This window comes from Bombina bombina, chromosome 6 (assembly GCF_027579735.1).
Source record: "Bombina bombina isolate aBomBom1 chromosome 6, aBomBom1.pri, whole genome shotgun sequence".
Classification (NCBI taxonomy): Eukaryota; Metazoa; Chordata; class Amphibia; order Anura; family Bombinatoridae; genus Bombina; species Bombina bombina.
This window is the reverse complement of record NC_069504.1, coordinates 104,708,211-104,733,726: the sequence shown is the minus strand read 5'-3', so window position 1 is coordinate 104,733,726 and position 25,516 is coordinate 104,708,211. Positions and strand designations below refer to the sequence as shown.

Here is a 25,516-nt window from a genome sequence, read left to right as displayed (position 1 = left end):
TGAATTTTGAAGACCCCTGAGCTCTCTGGAGACGTCCTGGATCAAAGAGGAAGAAGCAGGAAGACTGTGCTAGAATTTTAACTGCGCAACAAGGCGCTAAAAAGGTCCCTCCCACTCATATCACAACAGTGGGAGACCTGATATAACGGTGTCTATGCAGAAATATACGTTAGCCATGTGGAAAAAAATCATGCCCAAAAAGATTTATCACCAAAGTACCTCACAAAACGAATAACATGCCAGTAAACGTTTTTTTAAAAAACAACTTTCCAGTGTTATGCAAAGTTATCACTAAGCCTGCTACCAGTCGCTTCTACTGCAGTTAAGGCTCATACATTTATTTCAGTACTAACAGTATTTAAAGTTAAATTCTAGTCCCTAGAAAATAACTCAACTGCGCATACATTTATCAGCCTGATACCAGTCGCTACTACTGCATTAAAGGCTGTACTTACGTCATATGGGTAACAGCAGTGTTTTCATAGTCAATTCCATTCCTAGAAAATATTTTACTGCACATACCTCATTTGCGGGGGACCCCGCATGCTATTCCCTTCTCCGAAGATACCCCACTCCTCAGAATGTGCGAGAACAGCCAGTGGATCTTAGTTACGTCTGCTAAGATCATAGAAAAAACGCAGGCAAATTCTTCTTCTAAATACTGCCTGAGAGAACAAACAGCACACTCCGGTGCTATTTTAAAATAATAAACTTTTGATTGAAGAATGTTACTCCTATCTCCTCTCACAACCTCCTTTGTTGAGACTTGCAAGAGAATGACTGGATATGACATGTGAGGGGTGGAGCTATATAGCAGCTCTGCTTGGGTGATCCTCTTGCAACTTCCTGTTGGGAAGGAGAATATATCCCATAAGTAATGGATGGCTCGTGTACTGAACACACTTAACAAGAGAAATAAAGTTTAGCAAATCAGTGCAGACTCTTAAATAACTCCACGGGAGTGAGCACATTGTTATCTAAATGACACACATGAACTAGCACTGTCAAAATGCACTGAGAAATGAGGCAGTTCAACGCCTTAGAAATTAGCATATTAGCCTACCCAAGTTTAGCTTTCCACAAAGAATACCAAGAGAGTAAAGAAAATTTGATAAATAAATTGGAAAGTTGTTTAAAATTGCATGTCCTAGCTAAATCATGAAAGTTTAATTTTGACTAGACTGTCCCTTTAAGTTTATTGACTCATATGTTAAATGTGTTTTTCTAGCCTTTAATGTTTCATGGGCGACAGAGGATCCCTCAGGATACAGTAATGGGTAGTAACTAGATTGAAATTGCCCTTACAGGAGCTGTTAAGGGCCAGTAAACACCCTGAAACTTTAACAGAAAATATTAAGTTATGCATATATACTTGCAATAGGCTTTCTTTTTTTATTTATTCTGCCCTCTAATCATACAATTTAGTGAGTACGACATTATAACTTGATTTTGGGGTGATAGACAATTTAGGAATCATTTGCAAAAACATTTGATAATATTGCTTAGACTTCAAGACGAAAAGCTTATGAAAGTATATATTAAAAATACAAGATCTCATGGGATATAGAGGTATATGCTGAGCAAGGTAAAATCTGACCAAAAAAAAGAAAATTTTCCTTACAAAACGCTGGAACATCTTATATGCCAAAAATACAGTATGGACTTGAGTTATGTTGCCTGGATTTGCAAACTTCATAGATACACTGATTTAGTTTGTTCATTATCGTTTCAGGTCTAATGGCTTTATCAGAAGTCTGGCAACTTGAGCTTTTACTTCCATATCCGGATGCTGAAATAAAGCTGGTAAATTCTTCTGGAGCTGGTCTGTATCTCTGAATAGCAGCACAAACAAAGAGTCCTCGTCATAATCAAATTGTCCACCACAATGCAGCTCATTTCCAGAATTCTCAGAAAGGTTTACTGCAAATGTCAGCGCTCTGACGAGAATGTCACTGTTTATGCAGCTGTCAAAGAGAGAGGTCATATGCCGTGGTGCCTATGGGGAGAAGAGAAAAAGATTCCAACATACATTTAAATAATAAATAATTTTTATATATATATAAATTAATAAAAAATAAAAAAGCAGGCAGGGCAAATGCTGTGCAGTCGAATGATTGATTTAGTATTCTATGGCTTGGTCTGAACTTAAAACAAAAAACATTGAAATGGAAAAATGAAATTCTGTAGTTTGATACATTTTATTTTTATACTAGCATTTCTTGAAAAAAAAACGGTGTGTTTAACCCTGAAAATGAATTTAAAACATAGCTAAACTCCTGCTTAGGGTCACAACACAGTGCAGCTCAAAACATAACCCTGCAGCTCACAAGTGAGACCTTAGCTATGTGTTTAGTCCTTTTTGCAGGAGTTAAACATAAGTTTAAGAGACACTTATGTTAAAATAGAATGACCCTTTGTCATTATGCACATATAGTGCTGTGTGAAGATGAAGACAACATGATAAGTTATCATGATCTGGATCCTCAGGACCCTCAATACTGCAGCTGGGGAAGTAGAACACTCTTGCCAGAACACACAGTGACATCACCACCCAAGGACGCAGTGATGTCACAGGGGGCAGATACATCCCTGCTAATGCTAATGCAATTATTATGAGAGTGGAGCTTTAAGGGCCAATATCTCATTACCCAGGCCACTTATAGGGGACACGCAAACTCATTTGAAACAGGGAAGTCTTCCCTTTTAAATGGCCCTGTAAGATGAAGACGATTGCCGTGAACAGCAGTAAAAGTGTTTATAGATATAGAAAGAGAAGCTCTCTACCAGGAGCGAACAACAGATTAGTAGCTTGTTCTATGGTGAGTTACCACCCAGGAGCAGCATCTTTTAGCCCAATTGTGTTTTTCATAGAGGAGAACTTTCCTGAAGTATATCAGTCAGATATTGTCTAACAAAGCCACTCCAGCCCTGAAATACCAGGCAATTCTCCTTTGAACAAGGCAGCACCAAACAATTATTTCAGCCTTCATTGGGCCTTGTCAGTGAGGTGCAGTCATATTCCTCTAAGCACATTAGGCAAGGAGTCCATGTCTGGTTTCCTCCATCACAGGGAGACTGCTGTTTAATCTGAGGGAGAGGGGGGGGGGGGGCAACCAAGCTTCTATCTCCCACACTGTTGGGGCTAGAAGAAAAAAAAGTGACCCTTTTATTAAAAGCATATGAAACAACATCAGGGGTGTGTGGTATCCTCTATACCCCCCTTCCATAATACATAGACAAAACTAATTGACTCCTATTAATTTTCTTAAGCAGCATTCATTACTTTTGGGAAATAAGAACCTGGCCACCAGGAGGAGGCAAAGACACCCCAGCCAAAGGCTTAAATACTCCTCCCACTCCCCTCATCCCCCAGTCATTATTTGCCTTTCGTCTCAAGAGTGGGCCTCCGCAGTATCCTGAGGGTTCTGTTCTGGAGTGTTGTGCATTTCGGTACCGGGTTGCGCGCCTTTGCGTGTTGCTCAGACATCTGTTTGAATCACTGAATGACCCTATAGTACATAGATATGGGAATTTTCAATCCGATGGTCCGAATGGTACTAAACTTTAGACATATGGGGATGAGGTAATCTCCTATTGTCTTTATTTGAGTTTCTTTAACAGTTGTGAGATGGGGCTCCGTTTGGCTGGTCCGACGGGTAGGCCCATGTCCTTTTTTGGAGCGTTAACCCTCAATATTTTATTTAATCCGATGGAAGTCTTTTATTTGTTTTGTTTCCTTCGGGAACCATCTGGGATTGATACTCTTGGTTACTTCTGCGGAAGTTGTTGGACATGTTTGTCCTATGTTTAAAATGTCTGTTTTCCTTTTCCCCTATGAGGGAGAGTTTATGCAGCTTGCTGGTTAGGATCCTTAGTATGGGCTGGCCCTGTTTGGGTTCGTCCGGTCTTGCGGCTGCTCAGACATGTGGCGCTATTTCGACTGTGGTCTGGTAGCAGCGCTGAGTGCTCAGATTATCATTTTTTAATTTTTCACTGCAGTATTCGAGAGGAACCTGAGGGTTCCTGAGGCAGGAAGGATTTAACCGGTCCTTATAGCTTCTAGTTATAGGTGAGAGTGTTCCATTGCGTCACTCTGTCATCTGATTTCGTCAGAGCCTTGAGTGCCTCTTCCAGGTGGGGGAGGGTGGGTGGACTTCGGTCCCGTTACTGCTGTTTGAGTGGTTTGCCTTCAGTTTTAGGCTTCAGGATGGTCCTGTTAGGATTGAATCCTACGGCTTATGGATGCGTTTCAACTTGCGGAGGGTTTTCTTTAAATGGACTCTGAACCCAATTTTTTTCTTTTGTGATTCAGATAGAGCATGCAATTTTAAGCAACTTTCTAATTTACTCCTATTATCAATGTTACTTCATTCTCTTGATATCTTTATTTGAAAAAAAAAAGCATCTAAGCTTTTTTCTTGGTTCAGAACTCTGGACAGCAATTTTTGATTGCTGGATGAATTTATCCACCAATCAGCAAGGACAACCTAGGTTGTTCACCAAAAATGGGCTGGCATCTAAACTTACATTCTTGCATTTCAAATAAAGATACAAAGAGAATAAAGAAAATTTGATAATAGGAGTAAATTAGAAAGTTGCTTAAAATATCATGCTCTATCTGAATCACAAAAGAAAAAATTTGGGTTGTGTCCCTTTAAGACCTGTTGCAGCTCTGGTCTCCTTATAGGGGATGTGTCTGCTGTTCTAGTGTTCTAGATGCAGTTTTTATTCTTGGACTGTATGGTCTGTCCAAGTGTTGAGACCTTTAGGTTTCTTTTCATGTCTCCAGGTGAGTCAGATACCCTTTTGGAGATCTGCATCCCGGATGATGGTTGATCCCTGTGGGGACTGGTCTAGCTCGGGGTTACCCGGAGCTGGGAAGGTTTAGCACCTTATTTTTCTCTCTACCCTCTGCCTGAGTGGAGGTAATAGAGAGCCTAGCCCGGCTAGTAGGGTTTTGTGTACTTCAAGGTTCCCTGCTGTTGTCCTGTGGCTAAGAGGTCCCTTCATATGACTTCTGGCCCAGCTCCTTGGAGCCTGGAACTTAAGCTAGGGATGGTCCCTTCCTTTAGTTGGGGCCTGCGAGTCTCACGCTATCCGAATTTAGGATATGTGTCCATTCCCCTTTTTGTCTGACTTTTGGCCAGTTGGGGTGTTTAGTTCTGGGGTGAGACTGCCTGAACTATTAGAAGCCTGGACTTATTTTCCTTCAGAGACTCTGCTTCTGGGGTTTTGCTCCTTTTCCTAATCCTATGTTGGATTCTGGGATCTCAGGATTGGTCGGGGTGTTCTCTGGTAGTGGGAACTTGGGCTGTGTTCTTTATCTACCTGTCTGGGTCAGATTTGGCCTGGTATTAGAATATTTATTACTCCTTACTGAGTATCCCATGTCATCTGGGAGTTCCTGGGTGGCTAGCGCCTTTGAGTGTGGATTTCAACTCTACTGCTGGCGTGGGGTTCCAATTTCTGTTGCTCTTTAGGGTTGCAATTCCCTGGTCGGTTGCTAATGTCCCCGTGGATTTCTGCTTTGCAGGTAATTAGGGTTGGCTGTGCCTCTGTTTGGTATGCAATCTGTAAGGGGGTCCTTTTCTAGGACATTTACGTTGGGGGTTTTATACCCACTTAACTGGTAGTTCGGACCTTTGGGTCATTGTTGTTCTTTACGGTTCTTTCCCTTTCATAGGGTCTATTCTCCTTTCTTTGGAGATGAGGTCCTTTTTTGTTTAAGACCTCTTTAGCTCAGGAGGAATAGGGTGGAGGTGGTCCGCCTGGCGCATTCCCAGTTCTAAGCAGATTGTGGGCCTTGTTTTGATAAATGCTTATCAGTTTATGGCCTTATCTGAGGTCAGAGTCGGGTTGTCCTTGTACTATGGTGAGATGGTTCTTCCATCTCTTCGCTCGTTCCTGAATTAGTTTCGGGATTCTTTTTGTACTGGATCCGTGTGGCTGGGTTGGTCCAGCTGGGTATGGGTCTGCTGGCAGGACTTAGTGGCCTAAGGGATAACTACCCTGCCTAGTAAGCTGAAGGCTTAGAGTTTGAATCCTGCTGTGGCAGCTTTCTTAATAAAGGAATGTCCGAGTGGTCTAGGGATAGAGGTATCCTTTGTCTGTGAGAGCCTGTTAGCTCAGTCTGCGAGGGAGAGGTTTTCTCCTTGTTCCTACACAGGAGATGGTTTTCTCTACCTTCGGATTCCGAGGGTATATTCTCCTTTTCGGGAGGCCTTGATGGAGGCTTGTGTTCTTTTTAGGGGCCTATGTGTAGGTCGGGCGGCTTAGGTTGCTGTGAGAATGCCCTTTGTTGAGGGATTGTTTTTATACGGTCCACTTACTGTGGACTGCTTAATTCCTTGCAAGCTCTTTGGTGTTGTTTTGTTATGGACACGGTGTTGTTGATCCTGCGGTTTTGTCCTGGGTTTATTACTCATTTTCATGATGAATACTTTGATATTCTGTGGGTGGGCGCAGGGAGGACTTTGCGTCTTCTGTTCCATCCTTGCTTGCAGGATGTTGGGGAGATGTTATCCCATCTCCGTGTCCGAATTATTCAGTTTTTTTGCTTCATGTGGTGTGGCCTTATTCTCGGTTTGGATCCATTTTTGTCTCCGTGAGCCGGGTCTTCACACACTTGAAGGTGTTTTCTGTCGTATTAAAGGAACCTTTTGGTTTCTTTGGTTCCTTGCCTTGCCCCTGGGGGCTTAGGGTGGTTGGAGGAACCGTTTATTGGGGTGATGGTATATCTTGGAGGACTATTGGCTCAGTCGAGTCTGTTTGCGGTCTCTTGTTTGGCTCTGGATTAACTGCGAGTCAGTGTCATTCATAGTGCCGATTCAAGCTGATTTGTACATATTTAGGGGGCACGTTCACTGAGGCTACTTAGATCCCATTTTTTCCTCCTGCCCGGCTTGATACCTCTGTTCGGAGATGCTGTGTGCAGCTGGGTGTATTCAAAACGACAAGAGGTGACAGCATAAAGCATTTATTTTAGAGACAGCTTGACAAAGGGACAGAAGTCCCGAAACGTTGCTGCCTTTTTTCCTGCTGTCTCTAAAATAAATGCTTTATGCTGTCACCTCTTGTCGTTTTGAATACATTTGTTTTGACCTTGGAAGCAGGTCACGGTGACTTTGCATAAATTTACTGTGTGCTGGACTCCTTACACTGTTTTGCAGCTGGGTGTAGTAAGTCTGAGTGGCGATTCCCCTCTATATACGCTATCATATGTACTTTATGTTTATATTCTCAGTATTCATTGTCCTATTCACCTGCCCATGTAATTGGAGATTGCTATTCACTTCTTAGATCCCAAACGTTTCCTGCCCAGTAATGACCTCCATGTACTGAGGGAACACCTCAGGGGTGCTGTGTGCAGCAGGGTGTAAAAGGTCAGGTTTTGTAAGTTTGTAAGTTGTCTGATTGACTTTTGCAACAATTTTAATACTCTGGTATTCATTTTTTTGTACATATACTGCCTTTGATACCTTTATCTGCGTCTCAGTGCTCACATAGTGAGGGAGACCACATTTTCACGATCAGAGTAGTAATTGGATATATTGTATTTGAGAGCTAATAAATTATTTTTTAAAAGAGTGCTGAATTCCCTGTCTTTTTATCCTGGATTATATTCCTGGATGTCTTCTTTCTCTCTACTTCATGACATACACATATATATATATATATATATATATATTTTTTTTCTGTAGTGTGTGATCCCCCTAACCCGCCAACCTCTCTGATACCCCCCAAACAGCTCTCTAACCCTCCCCCCTCTACCTATTTACCACTATCTTAGGTACTGGCAGCTGTCTGACAGTACCCAGTTTGCTGCAAATTAGGCTTATTTTATTTTTTAACTAAAAAACAACAAAAAAATGTCTGTATTGTAGCTGCCCCCCAATACCCTCCCCCCCTCCCAGATCGATTTCCCACCCTTTTATCCCATCCCTCAGGTATGATCCCTCTTCCTCCTCCCCACTTACCGCCGCTCTAAAGAATTTTTTTCCGTAGTGGTCCCACCCACTTCCAGCGATAAGCCACCCACCCGCCTCCCTCCACATCACCGCGCAAATTTATTTAAAATTAACAATAGACAATATAGGGATAGGAAGGTTAGTGTAGGTTGTATGCATCCCTGAACAGTAGAGTCTTCAGGGAGCGCTTGAAGCTTTTAAAACTAGGGGAGAGTCTTGTGTAGCGAGGCAGAGAGTTCCATAAGATGGGAGCCAGTCTGGAAAAATCCTGCAAATGGCAATGTGAGGCGGTAACTAGAGAGGAGGACAGAAGAAGGTCATGAGCAGAGCGAAGGGGACGGTAGGGAGAGTATCTGGAGACAAAGTCTGAGATATAGGGGGAAGCAGTGCAGTTGAGGGCTTTGTGTGTCAGAGTGAGAATTTTGTGTTTAATCCTGGAGGCAAGAGGAAGCCAGTGAAGAGATTGGCAGAGAGGTGCAGCAGATGAAGAGCGACGTGTAAGGAAGATGAGTCTGGCAGAGGCATTCATTCATGGATTGTAAAAGGAGCTAGGCGGCAGCTGGGGAGACCAGAGAGGATGGAGTTGCAGTAGTCGATGTGGGAAAGGATGAGAGAGTGGATTAAAATCTTAGTTGTGTCTTGTGTAAGGAAATGTCTAATTTTAGAGATGTTTTTAAAGGGATACTAAACCCAAATTTTTTATTTCATGATTTAGATAGAGTATGCAACTTTCTAATTTACTCCTATTATAATTTTTTTCTTCGTTCTCTTGCTATCTTTATTTGAAAAAGCAAAAATGTAAGGTTAGGAGACGGACCATTTTTTGATCAGCACCTGGGTAGAGCTCGCTGATTGGTTTGCTACATTTAGCCACCAATCAGCAAGCGCTACCTGGGTTCTGAACCAAAAATGGGCCGGCTCTTAAGCTTACATTCTTGCTTATTCAAATAAAAAGATAGCATGAGAACAAAGGAAAATTGATAATAGGAGTAAATTAGAAAGTTGCTTAAAATTGTATGCTCTATCTAAATTGTGAAAGAAAAAAAAATGGGGTTTAGTATCCCTTTAAGGTGGAAGCGGCAGGCTTTAGCCAAGGACTGAATGTGAGGAGTGAAAGATAGATCTGAGTCAAGTGTGACCCCAAGACATTGGGCATGTGGGGTTGGGTTAATGATGGAGTTATCAACAGTTATAGAGAAAAGGGGGGGGGGGATTTTGGAAGAAAGGAAAATAAGGAGCTCAGTTTTGGAGAGATTTAGCTTGAGGTAGTGAGAGGACATCCAAGATGGTGGTGCCATTGTGTTGTAAAGAAAAAAAAAAAACTACCACCGTATTTCTACAGAAAGGTTGAGCAAGTGCATATCTACTATATACTCTTTGGAAAATTATAATTCACAGTCACGGAGAAGGAGCTCCAATTTTGTTGAATATGGGTGTCTATTAAATCAGACATACAGTTGAATTATACTATTAGGAGTTTGTGGTGCTTTGGAAAAGGCACTGTTGAAATGGAGGCCCCACCAAAGCTTTTGCCCTGGGGGCCTATACGGTCTGTTGCTTTTTAAGAGGCCTTTATTACCCCTCACTATACTATAAAGTGATCATTATAGTCATAACTATAACATGGAGCACAGAGGTCATTAGAATTTACCCTGAACAAAAGTTTGTTGGAAGGTTTGATAGAATTTATCCATATTTACCTGGAGGCATTGTGTTATATTTTAATCATGACCATTGATAAAGCCATGGGTGTAGTGTTTTGAACTGTGTTACTATATGGAACCAACATGGCATTATCTAGATTTAAATTATTAATAAATTGAGAGAAGTCAGATTAGGTAGTGACCTAGTGATCCCTATCTGTGCTCACCTTAAAGGGATACTAACCCCACATTTTTTTTCTTTCATGATTCAGATAGAGCATGCAATTTTAAGCAACTTTCTAATTTACTCCTATTATCAATTTTTCTTTGTTCTCTTGCTATCTTGATTTGAAAAAGCAGTAATGAAAGGTTAGGAGCCGGAATATTTTTAGTTCAGCACCTTGGTAGCGCTTGCTGATTGGTTTGCTACATTTAGCCACAAATCAGCAAGTGCTACCCAGGTGCTGAACAAAAAATGGTCCGGCTCTAAAGCTTAAAGTACTGCTTTTTCAAATCAAGATAGCATGAGAACAAAGAAAAATTGATAATAGGAGTGAATTAGAAAGGTGCTTAAAATATCATGCTCTGAGGGGGCGGAGCCTACAGCTGTTGCGGAAGGTCATGTTTGTGAGAGGTTCCTGATTCTATCTGGACTTTCAGGGGTTATATCTAATTTAAAATTGGTTTGATATAGCTGAGTTTGTGGGTGAGGTGCCCTGAGACACCCCAGAGGAGTTTGTGGGTTCATACTGTGCAGATAGACTTTCCTATGCTCCTCAGCTAAGTAGCAAGGGTGCCAACCGCTTGACAGAGAACCTGTGCTGCGAATCTGCTTACCCGGGCTGCCGCACATTCCCCCCCAGGATCCAGTGGATACGGGGTTATCAGCAGTGAAAAGTGCTGCTTAAATTAGTTATGCTCCTTCATAACAACGCACATTTGTTTTGACTGCTGCCAGTTACACTCAAAATGGCGCCTGCTTATTACAATCTATTGTCGGCAACACACTGGATCTTAGAGGACCGCTTAAAGAAATTGGAAGTACACCTGCTCCAAGCATTAGAGTCTAACAATGCTGATGTTACTACCCAACCTGAGTTTGATGTGCAGCAGCTAGGTGACAAACATATACAGCTACTAGAGGTCCCAAACACGCAATGTACCCAAGCCTCTTTGGTAACCTTACGGGAGCTTCTTGAGAATAGAGAGGACATTCACCCAAAACGGAAGATTACACATACTGGAGAAGTCACAGTGGCCGAGTTACATGTCCTAATACAGCTCTGTCTATATGAACATGATGAGAGAGGGAAGTTCCTCGCCCTGGCAAAGAATCTAGTAGCCTTGAAAGGTTACAATCCTGACAGTGACTACGCTTACCATGTGGCTGCTCTGCAACTACTGCCTCTGATTAAGATTTGTGGGTTAACCTCATGTATTTGTAAAGTTACTTATGATAAGGCAAGTTTTACTAAGCTGAAGATCATTAAGATTAACCGATAGGGGTCATGTTTAATTACTTTTTAACAGGTGGCAATATACATGGTCACGTTCGCAGGGTTTTTCACTCATATACTGTCCTACCAGGGCCACCATATATTCATTCGGTATTAGCTATTATAGAGAGGGAAAATGCTAGCTTGCTACTATTATATGCTTCCAGACTAACATGTAAATTAGAGTCATAACTCCCTATATACTATAGGTAGAAGCCCATGAGGGGGGCCTTCTGTCATATGATTAATTCTGTTTATTCCACATAACACTCCAGTTAGATGTGAACTTTCTACCATGCTCACTATATTATGCAGTGGATTATAGACTTGCCAGCAGGCTCCCCCAGGGGGATATATCTGTTAAACTTCTTCAGTAGATATAAAGGGCCTTCAGTCAATGAAATAATTCTCTCTATTGAGTCCTAATAGGTCTTAGTAGGATAGAAATATGCCTGTACATTGCTTAGACACCCTTACATCTCCTATAACATAATATGTGCGCTCTATTGCAATATGTATGGCCCTAGTTAAAGATAAATACTAGATGTTATAATTCCAAGGCGATAATTTGTAGCAGCAACTTATACCTCTCCTTCTTATTTTACCTATAGCTATAAAGATCCAAAAGAAGCCTTAGAAATTTCATTTATAATTTGCTCAATCTACTACAATTCCCTATTAGTTGAATTGAAAGTTCATGGTCCAAAAAAGGCCATTCTGTTTTACATAGGGATCAACCATGATGACAGTAAACAGAGGTAACAATATTATGTATGCTAACCCTTCTACTAGTCAATCGTATCTGTTTTGGTGGTCCAATAGTGGCCACATCTGACTGGAGGAGGCTGAAAAATGCGAAGATAGACATGTTAAAATTGTATACAGTATATTACACAATAGACATTTCCCTAACATACTGTTACTCTATGATGTCTTTCCTTCCTTACTGTATTATCTGCAATAATCAATCTATGTGGCAATTCTTTGTAACCTGGGCTAAATGCTGATATTTATATTCAATGCAAGATTCCTGTTTGTTCAACTTTAATCCTCAATAAAAATTATTATAAAAATAAATAAATATCATGCGCTATCTGAATCATGAAAGAAAAAAAATTGGGTTTAGTGTCCCTTTAATGGAAGCATAACAGCCATTAATGATTGTCATACTTTTTGTTTAGCTTCTCGTATCAATGGGGATAACTGCCTGTCTTGTGTGTAGTTCCTACTGCACAGTTTAAGTTACATTTTGTTGTAAGCAAGGCTGCCATCTTGTTAAGATTGAGACATTGGTTGTTTTTTGGTTAGATGGAGTTCTTGGGGAGAGGGGTGCTGCTTTCCCTGACTTACTGCATCCAGCACTGACTACTTGAGGTGGGGTGGTCCTGGCAATGAGCAAGAATATATTCATTTATGGTCAATGTATTATATTTATATTGCATATAAATTCTGAGGGAACAGCGCCAAACAGTCTGAGGCAAGGAGTCCTGGGCTTGCCAACTCCAAAACACACTTCATTCCAGAAAAATGGAATCCAGCCTCAAATAGGAAAGTACAAAATCCTATATTAGTACCATAACATGGGTATAGGGACAACGATTCAGGTCACTTATTGACCCATAGTCATGTCAGCTAAAATTACACATACACAGATCCCTTTTATACACTGTTATGGCGCCAAGCTTTGCTTCATATAATACAATGTCTCCATCTAGTGGTCAAAAAACATTTTTAAATCTTATAAAAATATCCCTTTTACAAAAAGGAAATAGCTTTTAGTCATTGAAATAACAGTCATACATCTGACTATAAAGTCAGATGAATTAAGGCACAACATTATATACCAAAAGAAAGAAATCTTAGAAGAAAAAAAAAAATTAGACTCACAAAAATAATGTCCACTCCAAGTCTCAATTGAGACCTCTTAGATGTAGCGTATCCAGTTTGTAAATCCAATACATCTCCATCTTTTTTAGGAGATGTTCTCTGTCCCCTCTCCTTCTTGGTTTATTAACCATTTCGATCACCTGAGTTGACTAATGCCATGTATCATTTTTAGAAAGTGAAAGGAGACAAGAGCATCTTTATTCTTACACCTAATATTGGATTTATGTTCATTGATCATTTCTCTGATCTCTCTGGTTGTCTCACCTGTGTAAACTAGACCACATGGACATTTAATTAAATACATTACATAACTGGACCTGCATGTTAGATAATCATTAATCTTACATTTTTTTTTACCACAAGTTGGATGATAAAAAACATCCCCTTTAATCATCAAATTACAATTGCCACATCCAAAAAAACCATGTGCCAATGGTTCTCTGAAAGCTATGTCTCCTGTCCCCAACATCTACTTTTTGGAGTTGGCAAGCCCAGGACTCTGAGCCTCAGGCTGTTTGGTGCTGTTCCCTTAGAATTTATATTCAGTGTCGCAGTTTAACATTAGGATACTTACATTACAGTCATGGAAAAAGAAACTACAGAGCGAGATGTTCCTGATCCACAAGTGGGTACTATGATGTATGGACATGATGATGAAATGGCTCAACATATCTTTTCTACTATTTTGGGTGACAGGGACTTTCTAAAGCTAACACCAAGTGAAGTATCAGACAGACAATATGAAAAGGAAAGTAAAAAATAGATCATCCTTGAATTACATACGATTACTCTGAACACATCAAAGTACAGAGAATGCCTAGAGGATTACGCATGACTACCTGTCCTACTCAGTTTTCTGACCATAAAGATTATTGTGAGAGGTTTGAAAGCATCTTAAACAAGTGCTCGTATGACATCATGACATGGACGGTTCAATATGCAAAAAGAGATATTGCCAAGATGAAAGAATTAGTAACCACACTAATGGACCAGATTAAACAGTGCCTACCTCAAGATGAGTACAAGTTCCTTGTAGCTGACGTAGAAAAGTAATTTTCTTATTATAAAATACTGTACTGTTAAATATAAGATTGAGACAACAACCCCTAATATTATTTTGCATGCACGATCGACAATTTGTTTACTAATGAAATTAAATCACCTAATGAAAGACTCATTAATGAGGTGGATTTAACAAGGATGACAACAAATATATTTGGGGACCTAAATGGATCCAACAATCTTGATGCATGTTTAAAATGCCTGCCCATGGACATTAAAGGGACACTGAACCCAAATGTTTTCTTTTGTGATTCAGAAAGAGCATGCAATTTTAAGCAACTTTCTAATGTACTCCTATGATCCATTTTTCTTCGTTCTCTAGCTATCTTTATTTGAAAAATAAGGCAACTAAGCTAAGGAGCCAGCCTTGACAGCACTTGTTTATTGGTGGGCGAATAATCAAATTAGGAATAAATTAGAAAGTTGCTTAAAATTGTATGCTCTATCTGAATCACAAAAGAAAAAAATTTGGGTTCAGTGTCCCTTTAAGCAAACTAATGATGTCAATACTAGATGTAGACATTGTATTATATGAAGTTTGGCACCATAACAGTGTATAAAACAGATCTGTGTATGTGTAATTTTAGCTGACATGACTAAGGGCCAATAAGTGGCCTGAAACATTGTCCCTATACGCAAGTTGTGGTACTAATACAGGGAGTGCAGAATTATTAGGCAAATGAGTATTTTGACCACATCATCCTCTTTATGCATGTTGTCTTACTCCAAGCTGTATAGGCTCGAAAGCCTACTACCAATTAAGCATATTAGGTGATGTGCATCTCTGTAATGAGAAGGGGTGTGGTCTAATGACATCAACACCCTATATCAGGTGTGCATAATTATTAGGCAACTTCCTTTCCTTTGGCAAAATGGGTCAAAAGAAGGACTTGACAGGCTCAGAAAAGTCAAAAATAGTGAGATATCTTGCAGAGGGATGCAGCACTCTTAAAATTGCAAAGCTTCTGAAGCGTGATCATCGAACAATCAAGCGTTTCATTCAAAATAGTCAACAGGGTCGCAAGAAGCGTGTGGAAAAACCAAGGCGCAAAATAACTGCCCATGAACTGAGAAAAGTCAAGCGTGCAGCTGCCAAGATGCCACTTGCCACCAGTTTGGCCATATTTCAGAGCTGCAACATCACTGGAGTGCCCAAAAGCACAAGGTGTGCAATACTCAGAGACATGGCCAAGGTAAGAAAGGCTGAAAGACGACCACCACTGAACAAGACACACAAGCTGAAACGTCAAGACTGGGCCAAGAAATATCTCAAGACTGATTTTTCTAAGGTTTTATGGACTGATGAAATGAGAGTGAGTCTTGATGGCCCAGATGGATGGGCCCGTGGCTGGATTGGTAAAGGGCAGAGAGCTCCAGTCCGACTCAGACGCCAGCAAGGTGGAGGTGGAGTACTGGTTTGGGCTGGTATCATCAAAGATGAGCTTGTGGGGCCTTTTCGGGTTGAGGATGGAGTCAAGCTCAACTCCCAGTCCTACTGCCAGTTTCTGGAAGACACCTTCTTCAAGCAGTGGTACAGGAAGAAGTCTGCATCCTTCAAGAAAAACATGATTTTCATGCAGGACAATGCTCCATCACACGCGTCCAAGTACTCCACAGCGTGGCTGGCAAGAAAGGGTATAAAAGAAGAAAATCTTATGACATGGCCTCCTTGTTCACCTGATCTGAACCCCATTGAGAACCTGTGGTCCATAAACAAATGTGAGATTTACAAGGAGGGAAAACAGTACACCTCTCTGAACAGTGTCTGGGAGGCTGTGGTTGCTGCTGCACGCAATGTTGATAGTGAACAGATCAAAACACTGACAGAATCCATGGATGGCAGGCTTTTGAGTGTCCTTGCAAACAAAGGTGGCTATATTGGTCACTGATTTGTTTTTGTTTTGTTTTTGAATGTCAGAAATGTATATTTGTGAATGTGGAGATGTTATATTGGTTTCACTGGTAAAAATAAATAATTGAAATGGGTATATATTTGTTTTTTGTTAAGTTGCCTAATAATTATGCAAAGTAATAGTCACCTGCACACACAGATATCCCCCTAAAATAGCTAAAACTAAAAACAAACTAAAAACTACTTCCAAAAATATTCAGCTTTGATATTAATGAGTTTTTTGGGTTCATTGAGAACATGGTTGTTGTTCAATAATAAAATTAATCCTCAAAAATACAACTTGCCTAATAATTCTGCACTCCCTGTAAAGGATTCTATACTTTTATAATTAAGGCTGGATTCCATTTTTCTGGATTAAATTATATTTATATTGAATGATGCAATTCTCGCAGTATTATTAAGATTATGTGTTGCAAAATATCTGTGTGTGCAAATAGTAATAAAAAAAACACAACAGCAACATTTTTACACATTTATTTATATTATTTTACCTTTGTTGTAAGTAGACATTTTGTCATGGAGGGGTTTGCAGACAGGTTGACAAGAACCTTTAAAGTGTGAACCTGAAAGATAAATAATTAGAATAATAATACAAAAAAAGAAATAAACTAATGTGATCCATCAGTGGTTTTTTTTGGTCTGCACTATGGTAATTACAGCTTAATGCAGGGAAATATATTGTATCATGTCATGCTATGTAAATCTATGTATAGGATTAAATAAAGTGATCACCATGACTACTGATTGAGGGGGCAGGATGTCCCAGCCCCACAAGTTGTTTTCATGCACTAATGACACACAAGTGTTATTTGTCATTGTTTTAAGCCTGAGGAAACAGCCTATGTTTGGTGGCTGAGAAACCCATCACTTTTGTTTTTAAATAAACTTCATTTTATTCACCTATACACTTGCTTTTTACTATTTGCCATTTTGGGACCTTTTAGAGAGTATCCTGTGTCTGTTTGGTTATTCAGTCAGCTGGGCGGCTGTGAAGTACTGCACCTGGTGGTACATTTATCTTGTGAGTACCATTTCTATCGTCCACATTTTGGTTCTTGTAACAAATAGAATTGGGGTCTTAGATCCTATAAGGTCACCCAAACACTGCCTCCTAGGAATAATGTAAATTATCCCAAAATTAATTTGCAAGTAACAAACACTTCAAATGGGTATAAAGGATGGTGCATTAGCTGCTGGGATGGGTATATAATACTATAATAAAATTAAATAAATAAACACAGAGAGGATTAGGTTCACCACATTAATTCAACAATTAATTAGAACCATTAATGTTTCAAATTTTGTTCAAAATAATCCAAAATAAAATGTGTGTTTATAGTAATTATAATAATATAGTTGTTAGAGTACTCTTGGTAGATGTTCATCTAAACAGATTGCCTGGATTGATGAAATTCGGCAGAATCAAATGATTTAAAAAATCCAAAACCAATCTTTTGGACTGAACAAATTTTTCGCCCGTACATGTCTACTAAATATGTAGTAATTATTTAAAGAGAAAAAAAGATTTTTGGAGTCTTGACACTTTGAATACAGGCTTGGCTTGCCTTTTTGTACCCCGCCCCAGGATCTGCCACTGTGTGTAGTCTGCTCTGGAGCAGGAGAGGGCTGTGTGAGGTCTGGGAGAGGCAGGCTGTGCAGGGCAGGGCTGGCACAGATGTACTTACTCACCCTCTACAAGTACTTGCAGCATCATGCTTTGAATACAAGATGGCTGGCCCCAGCAGCTGCAGCTCACAAGGAGATCAGGAAATCCCCCATATCCTAGAAGGCCATTCCGGGCATTCATCCAGTCTGCCCCAACTGTGCTTTTTTTTTTTTCTTCTCCAAAATAATCTGCAGCCACTACAGCCTAATGCCTAAGCCATTATTATCAATAGCAGCCCTTTCCTGCGTGCATGTTGTGCGGGAGACACACCATATCCTAGAAGGCCATTCCGGGCATTCCTCCAGTCTGCCCCAACTGTGCTTTTTTTTTTTTCTTCTCCAAAATAATCTGCAGCCACTACAGCCTAATGCCTAATCCATTATTATCAATAGCAGCTCTTTCCTGCGTGCTTGTTGTGTGGGAGACACACTACATACTCTTTTACAAAGAAAATGAGCTCTGCCATTAGTAATAATGGATTGAGTGATATGGCCTCCGATTGGTTGTAGAATCACAGCCAATTAAAAATGAAAAATAAATAGGGGCAGTGAGGGGACAAGATTAGTTTTATATATGCATTAACAAGACATGAATATAAATGTTTTCCCTTGTTGGGGTCCTCTTAGGGAATTTGAAGTGATATGAAGAGCTATAGTTAATTCATCACACCAATGTCTATTTAAGGAGATATCGCCCTCTACAAACCTATAACATCTTAAACAATTTCTATTAACAAAAGTGGCGAAATCTATCTTAAAATATTTGCATAATATTATGTAATTAGGAGAAACATTACCTGAGTAGTTTGGTTTCCATCCACCAACAAACTAAGGAAGCAGGAGATGAAGTCTGCAATCTGCTTATGGTAATTATTAGTGACAGACATATTAATTACCAGCCTGAGACCAGCCAACTGTACTTCAGAGTTTAATGGTGAGGACTGCACAGATGTACATATCTCACCGAGGTATTCCTAAGTAGACATACAAAGAAAAACAAAATTAAAATAACCACAATACAATGATGAATCTTAAAAACGGATAATATGCAGGGAACAAAAATAATTATGGAAGGTTTTTCCCACCAACGGCTGTCTCTTGTTGGTGTATATTGTTTAAAGGGACACTGTACCCAAAAATGTTCTTTCGTGATTCAGATTGAGCATGACATTTTAAGCAACTTTCTAATTTACTCCTATTATCAAATGTTCTTCATTCTCTTGGTATCTTTATTTGAAATGCAAGAATGTAAGTTTAGATGCCGGCCCATTTTTGGTGAACAACCTGGTTTGTCCTTGCTGATTGGTGGATAAATTCATCCACCAATAAAAAAGTGATGTCCAGAGTACTGAAACCAAAAAAAAGCTTAGATGCCTTCTTTTTCAAATAATGATAGCAAGAGAACGAAGAAAAAATCATAATAGGAGTAAATTAGAAAGTTGCTTAAAATTGCATGCTCTTTCGGAATTACAAAACAAAAAATTTGAGTACAGTGTCCCTTTAAGGCTGACTACTTCTACTGACTTCTTGAGAAAATGTGGCCGAGAGCAAAATTAAAAGGACAGCTTATCCAAAATGTAATTTGCTCCCGATGATCAATTTTACCTGCTAGAGTGTAGTTAATTGATTACAAGTAGCTCATTTATTATTATTTCAGCATTTGAAATAGCAAATTCAACTTGTGGTATTATCCACCTTTACTGAAAGTGTCTACACTGAAGTCTAGGCTATTGGCAAGCTGTGTAAATACAGCCAGCAGAAGAAGTTACACTCCCAGTGGGGCGTAGGGTAGTTAAGTAATAAAATGTTAATTATCCATTGGTCTCTCTAAGTATTAAGCTTTGGTTTACAGACAAATATAAGAAAAGGAAGCATGTGTGTGTACACAAAATGATAACATAATGAGATCTGATTTTACCTGCAAGCTCAACCCATTGTAATAGGTTGAGGTTTAAAAGCACAAAATCAGCTAATTCATAAACACAAATAAAAATGAAATTTCTTATACATTTTATACTCTGCAGCTGATAACAATTTTACAGTATACTGTTCATTTAAACAAGTTGCAAATAGAAAACCAGTCCCTTTAATAATCATGCAACGGCAGCTAAACTTTATCACCTGTTTAACTGTGAGTCTATCAAATGTTTGCTTGAGAATGCCCTTAGTCCCTATTTAGGTTTGTCATTTGTATAACAATGTTGTCCCACGAACGCTACACAAAATTCATATTTGTGAGGTTCTGCCTAAATATAAGTTGGTTTATAAGAAAATGCACTTACAAGTTTTTATTTAGAGAACAAAACACATACACTTATGTTATGGAACCGTCTATAAAAGGTCTTGTATGAAAATAAATACATATAAAAGTATGTTTAAGCCAAGAAGACCATCCAATTTGGCAAGTGTTTACATAAGAGACAAGTGGATTCTGAAAATCTGATACTCCAATTGTAAAACAAAATGTTTCCCTTACAATTGGTCATGAGATGTGATGATTAACTTTCATTGGTGACATATAAATACTAATTATTGAAAAAACAAAAATAAAAACTCAATCTATAGAGGGAGGACCAGCAATCTAAAAGATATAATCCAGAGGTTCTCAAACTGAAATGGACGTAGAGACATTATACAGGATTGTTAACTGGCTTAAATATAACAATAAGGGCTTAATGTTATCAAATGCATAAATATGAAGACAGAATTACAAAAAGGATGAAATAGATTTTGAATACACATAAGGACAAAAATAATAAAATTAAATACACAACCTTTATCTGTTCCTGATTTGCTAGGTTCATACTCAAGTTGTTCAAAGCATTTAGCGCTTTGACTTTTATTTGTGGATTAGAATCTGAAATAGCTGCGCCGATAACCTTAATGCCATCCAAATTTCTAATGATATCCTAAAAAAAAAAAAAAAAATTCATGGGAAAAAATTATATCAATCACGAGAGATACAAATTTACCTCACAGTTTGCTAAATGATGCCTAATATTGAGCAGTTATTTTCTTCTATTAAAACAGAAATGTTAAAGGGACAGTCAACACAACAATTGTTATTGTTTAAAAAGACAGATAATGCCTTTATTACCCATTCCCCAGTTTTGCACAAAAAACATGGTTAAAATTACATACTTTGAAAAAGGTAGAAATTTAGAAGTTTTAAAGTCCCTAAAGACAGCCCCATGATCACATGCTTTTGTATTTGCTTTTCACATCAAGGGAAGCTAGTTCATGTGAGTCATATAGATAACATTGTGCTGACGCCTGTGGATTCTAACAACACAGCACTAATTGGCTTAAATGCAAGTCAATAAAGTCATGTGATCAGGGGTCAGAAGATGCTTAGAAACAAGATATCACAGAGATAAAAAGTTTATTAATATATAACCATGTTTTCTATGCAAAAGCGGGGAATGGGTAATATAGGGATTATCTATCTTTTAAAGCAATAACATTTTTTGAGTTGACTGTCCCTTTAACAGCGTTTTTTCTATGGTAAGTTTGATCCGTTTAGTATATTCAGCTCCACATTCCCAGCTAGACAGTGACTTTTTAAAACCATAAATAGCAAAATGATGTTTCACAGCCTCCACTCTCTTATAAGAACATGGCTGGAAAGTCAACAAAAAAAAGTTTAATAGATTGAGAGACAGAAGAAACATAATTTAGAATTAAAACAAAACAAAAGATTAAAGGGACACTTAACCCACATTTTTTCTTTCGTGATTCAGATAGAGCATGACATTTTGAGCAACTTTCTAACTTACTCCTATTATCAAATGTTCTTCATTCTCTTGGTATCTTTTTTTGAAATGCAAGAATGTAAGTTGAGATGCCGGCCCATTTTTGGTGAACAACCTGGGTTGTTCTTGCTGATTGGTGAATAAATTCATCCACCAATAGAAAAGTGCTGTCCATATTCTGAACCAAAAATAAAAAGCTTAGATGCCTTGTTTTTTAAATAAAGATAGCAAGAGAACAAAGAAAAATTGATAATAGGAGTAAATTAGAAAGTTGCTTAAAATTGTATGCTCTATCTGAATCAAGAAAGAAAACATTTGGATTCAGTGTCCCTTTAACTGAATTAATAGGAACAGAGAGAAAACACATTTTCATAAGACTGAAAAACATACTATCTACTCTAAAAACTTTAAAGGAACATTAAAGTAAAAACTAAACTTTCACAACTCAGATGGAGCATGCAATTTTAAACAGCGTTCCAATATACTGGTATTATCTAATTTAATTTGTTCTTTTGGTATCCTTTGTTGAAAAGCAAACCTATGTAGACTCTGGAGCAACAATGCACTACAAGGATCTAGCTGCACATTTATACCTGGTTATGCTCTATCTGAATCATGAAATTTTAATTTTGACTTTAATGCCCCTTTAAAAGATCTTTTGAGATATATATATATATATATATATATATATATATATATATATATATATATATATATATATATATATATATATATATATATATATATATATATATATATATATATACTTCCAGGCATTTTGGACAGGGAGGTGAGGGGGGACTTGTGGGCAGTGGCCTATCTGTGATGGGAGGAGCTACAACTGGAGAAACAGTCATGGGTGTGGCATGGGCAGAGCTTAGTCACCTTTGAAAACCAGGACATGGGTTTCTAGTGGGAAGAGCTCCCAAACCATGACAATGGTGCAAGATCTGGGATGGAAGAGAGGTATGACATAGTATGCATCACCAACTAAGCACTACATTACAAAAAGTCTGCATAAAATATAAATGCTTTAAAATGATATACAGCTGTTACAACTTACTGCATACTTACTAGTCAGCATCGGTTAGTGCTGTGAGTGACTCAGTACAATCATGTGGAGCCTACAATTGCTTAAAGGGACAGTCTACACTAGAATATTTATTGTTTTAAAAGATAGATAATCCCTTTATTACCCATTCCCTAGTTTTGCATAACCAACACAGTTATATTAATACACTATTTTTACAGACTTGCATTTTAGCCAGTGTGGGCTTCTAGGAACTCCACGTGCGTTAGCAAAGTTATCTATATGAAACAAAACACATGAACTAACACCCTCTAGTGGTGAAAAACGGTCAAAAGTCCCTGAGCTAAGAGGCAGCCTTCAAGGGCTTAGAAATTAGCATATGAACCTCCTAGATTTAGCTTTCAACTAAGAATACCAAAAAACAAAGCAAAATTGGTGATAGAAGTAAATTGGAAAATTGCATGCCCTATCTCAATAATAAAAGTTGGTTTTGGACTAGACTGTCCCTTTAAACTTCTTTTTTAAAAAGGGATAGTAAATTTAAAGTGAAACTTTTATGATTCTGAGTTGTTCTAGGTCTGAGTGGAGTTATTTCTGTGAGAGGAAAGAGGAATAGTGGGAATGAGATACAAAGTTGGGATGATCCTGCAAACTTAAATGGACAGTAAAGTCAAAATGAAACTTTCATGATTCAGATAAACCATGCAATTTCAAACAACTATGCAATTTACTTCTATTATCAAATTTGCTTTATTCTCTTGGTATCCTTTGTTGAAATGGAATACCTAGGTAGAATTAGGATCAGCAATGCACTGCTGGAAAATTGCTGGTGATAGGCGGCTGCTCTTGAATCCACTCTTCAACAAAGGATAACAAGAGCAGTAAGAACATTTGTTAACAAAAGTAAAACGGAACAATTGTTTAAAATTGCATGCATCATCTGAATCATGAAAGTTTCATTTTGACTTTACTGCTCCATTAATGCTGCATTATAACCCAAGTTCTGAACTTATGTCCTTTTAATAGGTTTAAGCGGCACTTACTTGATTTACCGTGAAGGCAGCACTGTTACAGAGAGTGATCAAGACTTTTTCTCGAATTGCAGAGTCTGTATTGGTTACCAGAAGTCTGAGAAGTTTTTTGATGTGATGAGGTTCTAGATCACTAGCAGATATTGGAATATTATCTGGTTCCACTGTAAAGTACAAAACATAATGTATTACATATATAGTAAAAAGCCTAACAAATGTATCATGTGCTGCAGTTTCTTACTACTAAGTGACTACAGTCTCTTTCTATCTGCAATAGGAACTGCTATATTTTAAGGGAATAACATCTAATAACACACAGTAGAATATTAACCTTCTATTAACAACACTACAGAGGAACACTCATTTGATTGTTATATATAAAATATGTCCATTTAAGTAATGGGGTGTATAAATAAATATATAGGTAACAGAATAAGGATGTGACACAAGAGTATGTATTTAAGTTCAGGTGTTTAAGCGACACCTATTGCTATCAGGTGCATACAAACCAGCACATAGCCATGAAATCTCCATAGACAAATATTGACAGTACAATGGGTCATACTGAAGAGCACAGTGACTTTAAAACGTGGCACTGTCATGAGATGCCACCATTACCCCAAGTCAGTTCAACTTTAAGTGCTATTACTGTGCAGTGGAAGTGTCTAGGAGAAACACAAAGCGGGAAACCATGCAAACTCACAGAGTGGCCACCAAGCGCTGAAGGGTGTAAAAATTGCCAATCATCTGTTCTGTTGCACCACTCACTAGATTTCCAAACTGCCTCTGGAAGCAACATCAGCACAACAAATGTGCATTGGAAACTTCATGAAATGGGTTTCCATAGCCAAGCAGATGTACACAAGCCTCACATCAACATGCACAATGGCAAAGTGGAGGTGGTATAATGGTCTGGGGATGTTTTTTAGGGTTTGAGGTAGGACCTTAGTTTAAGGGAAGAGTCATATTAATGCTACAGGATACAAAGACATTTTAGACAATTGGGTGCTTTCAACTTTGTGGCAACAGTTTGGGGAATGCCCTTTTCTGCTCCCGCATGACTGTGCCCCTGTGCACAAAGCGAAGTTCATGAAGATGTGGTTTGATGAGTGTGGTCTGAAAGAATTTGAGCTCTTTTGGCTGAATAGGCACAAATACCCACAGACATACTCCAAATATCTTGTGGAAAGCCTTTCCAGAAGAGTGGTGGCTGTTATAGCCACTCCATATTAAAGCCAGGGTTTTGAATTAGGATGTATCCAACAAGCTCATATTAGGAGTGAGATTCAGGTGTCCACATACTTTTGGCCATATAGTGTATCTTCTACTAGAGTTTTCATAACAAACATTGTTATCAGGCAATTTCAACACAAACATTTTCATACCAAGATTGATTATAATAATACCCTATTAGGAAAATTTCAATTTTTAGCAATTATATTGATTCACTAAAATCGTTTATTGATTTTGTATCATTTTTTTCTGTTTATAACAGAACTGTTTTATTTGTTTGACTGCTTGCAGTCTGGGAATGTGCCATTGCCATTACAATTGAAGTCATTTCAGTTATACTCGTGTATTGATCCTTATTACCTGTAGCTCTTGCTTTGACCTGGGTCAGCACAGACAACCCTGACACTTTATCAAGTAAGCTCCTTTTGCTCTCTCTCTGAGCTCCTGCTGGGGATTTCTTCTTCTCTTTAGCAAATATCATCCTGTAAACACAGTAAGAGATCCCCGCACCCAGAACCAAACCAAGCAGGCTTTTTACTGCTGTTAAACTCCCTCTTTGTGTCATGCTCAAAGCAGATCACCCGATGCTCCTACACAAGGTCACGTCCAGATATGTGAGGATACGAATTTTATTTATTCACCGGGGCACATTCCGATGAGTTTTTCTGTAAAAAGAGAGACGATATAACATTTCGAGAGTTCGATCATAAGTAAAATAAGATCTTCCTCTCCAGATTCCAGCAGCGCTCGCTGGTAACATCACCCAGCCATGTGTACGCAACACAAATGTCATAAACATCCGGATCCGCCTACAATGACCACGTGATATCTTAACCCA

The 25,516-nt window shown here is 38.7% G+C and overlaps 1 protein-coding gene across 1 annotated transcript; it reads right to left on the bottom strand.

Annotated features, from left to right (window-relative positions):
* Positions 1–1,369: 1,369 nt before the first annotated feature.
* ARMC10 (armadillo repeat containing 10) lies at positions 1,370–25,450 on the bottom strand. The gene is made up of 6 exons (XM_053716539.1): positions 25,039–25,450; positions 23,458–23,609; positions 20,407–20,541; positions 18,430–18,606; positions 16,459–16,530; positions 1,370–1,996 (listed from the first exon to the last, which is right to left on the bottom strand). Exons 1-6 carry the CDS (start codon positions 25,241–25,243, stop codon positions 1,721–1,723), a joined length of 1,017 nt encoding a protein of 338 aa, XP_053572514.1. The 5' UTR covers positions 25,244–25,450; the 3' UTR covers positions 1,370–1,720.
* Positions 25,451–25,516: the final 66 nt, after the last annotated feature.

What these genes read in the sequence shown, in the direction of transcription:
- ARMC10 (XM_053716539.1), bottom strand. Translation starts at nt 25,243, where the DNA reads ATGACACAAAGAGGGAGTTTAACAGCAGTAAAAAGCCTGCTTGGTTTG. An exon ending in GGTCAAAGCAAGAGCTACAG is followed by an intron (nt 23,610 to 25,038) that starts GTAATAAGGATC and finishes TGTACTTTACAG; the next exon opens with TGGAACCAGATAATATTCCA. An exon ending in CAAATCAGGAACAGATAAAG is followed by an intron (nt 18,607 to 20,406) that starts GTTGTGTATTTA and finishes ATGTCTACTTAG; the next exon opens with GAATACCTCGGTGAGATATG.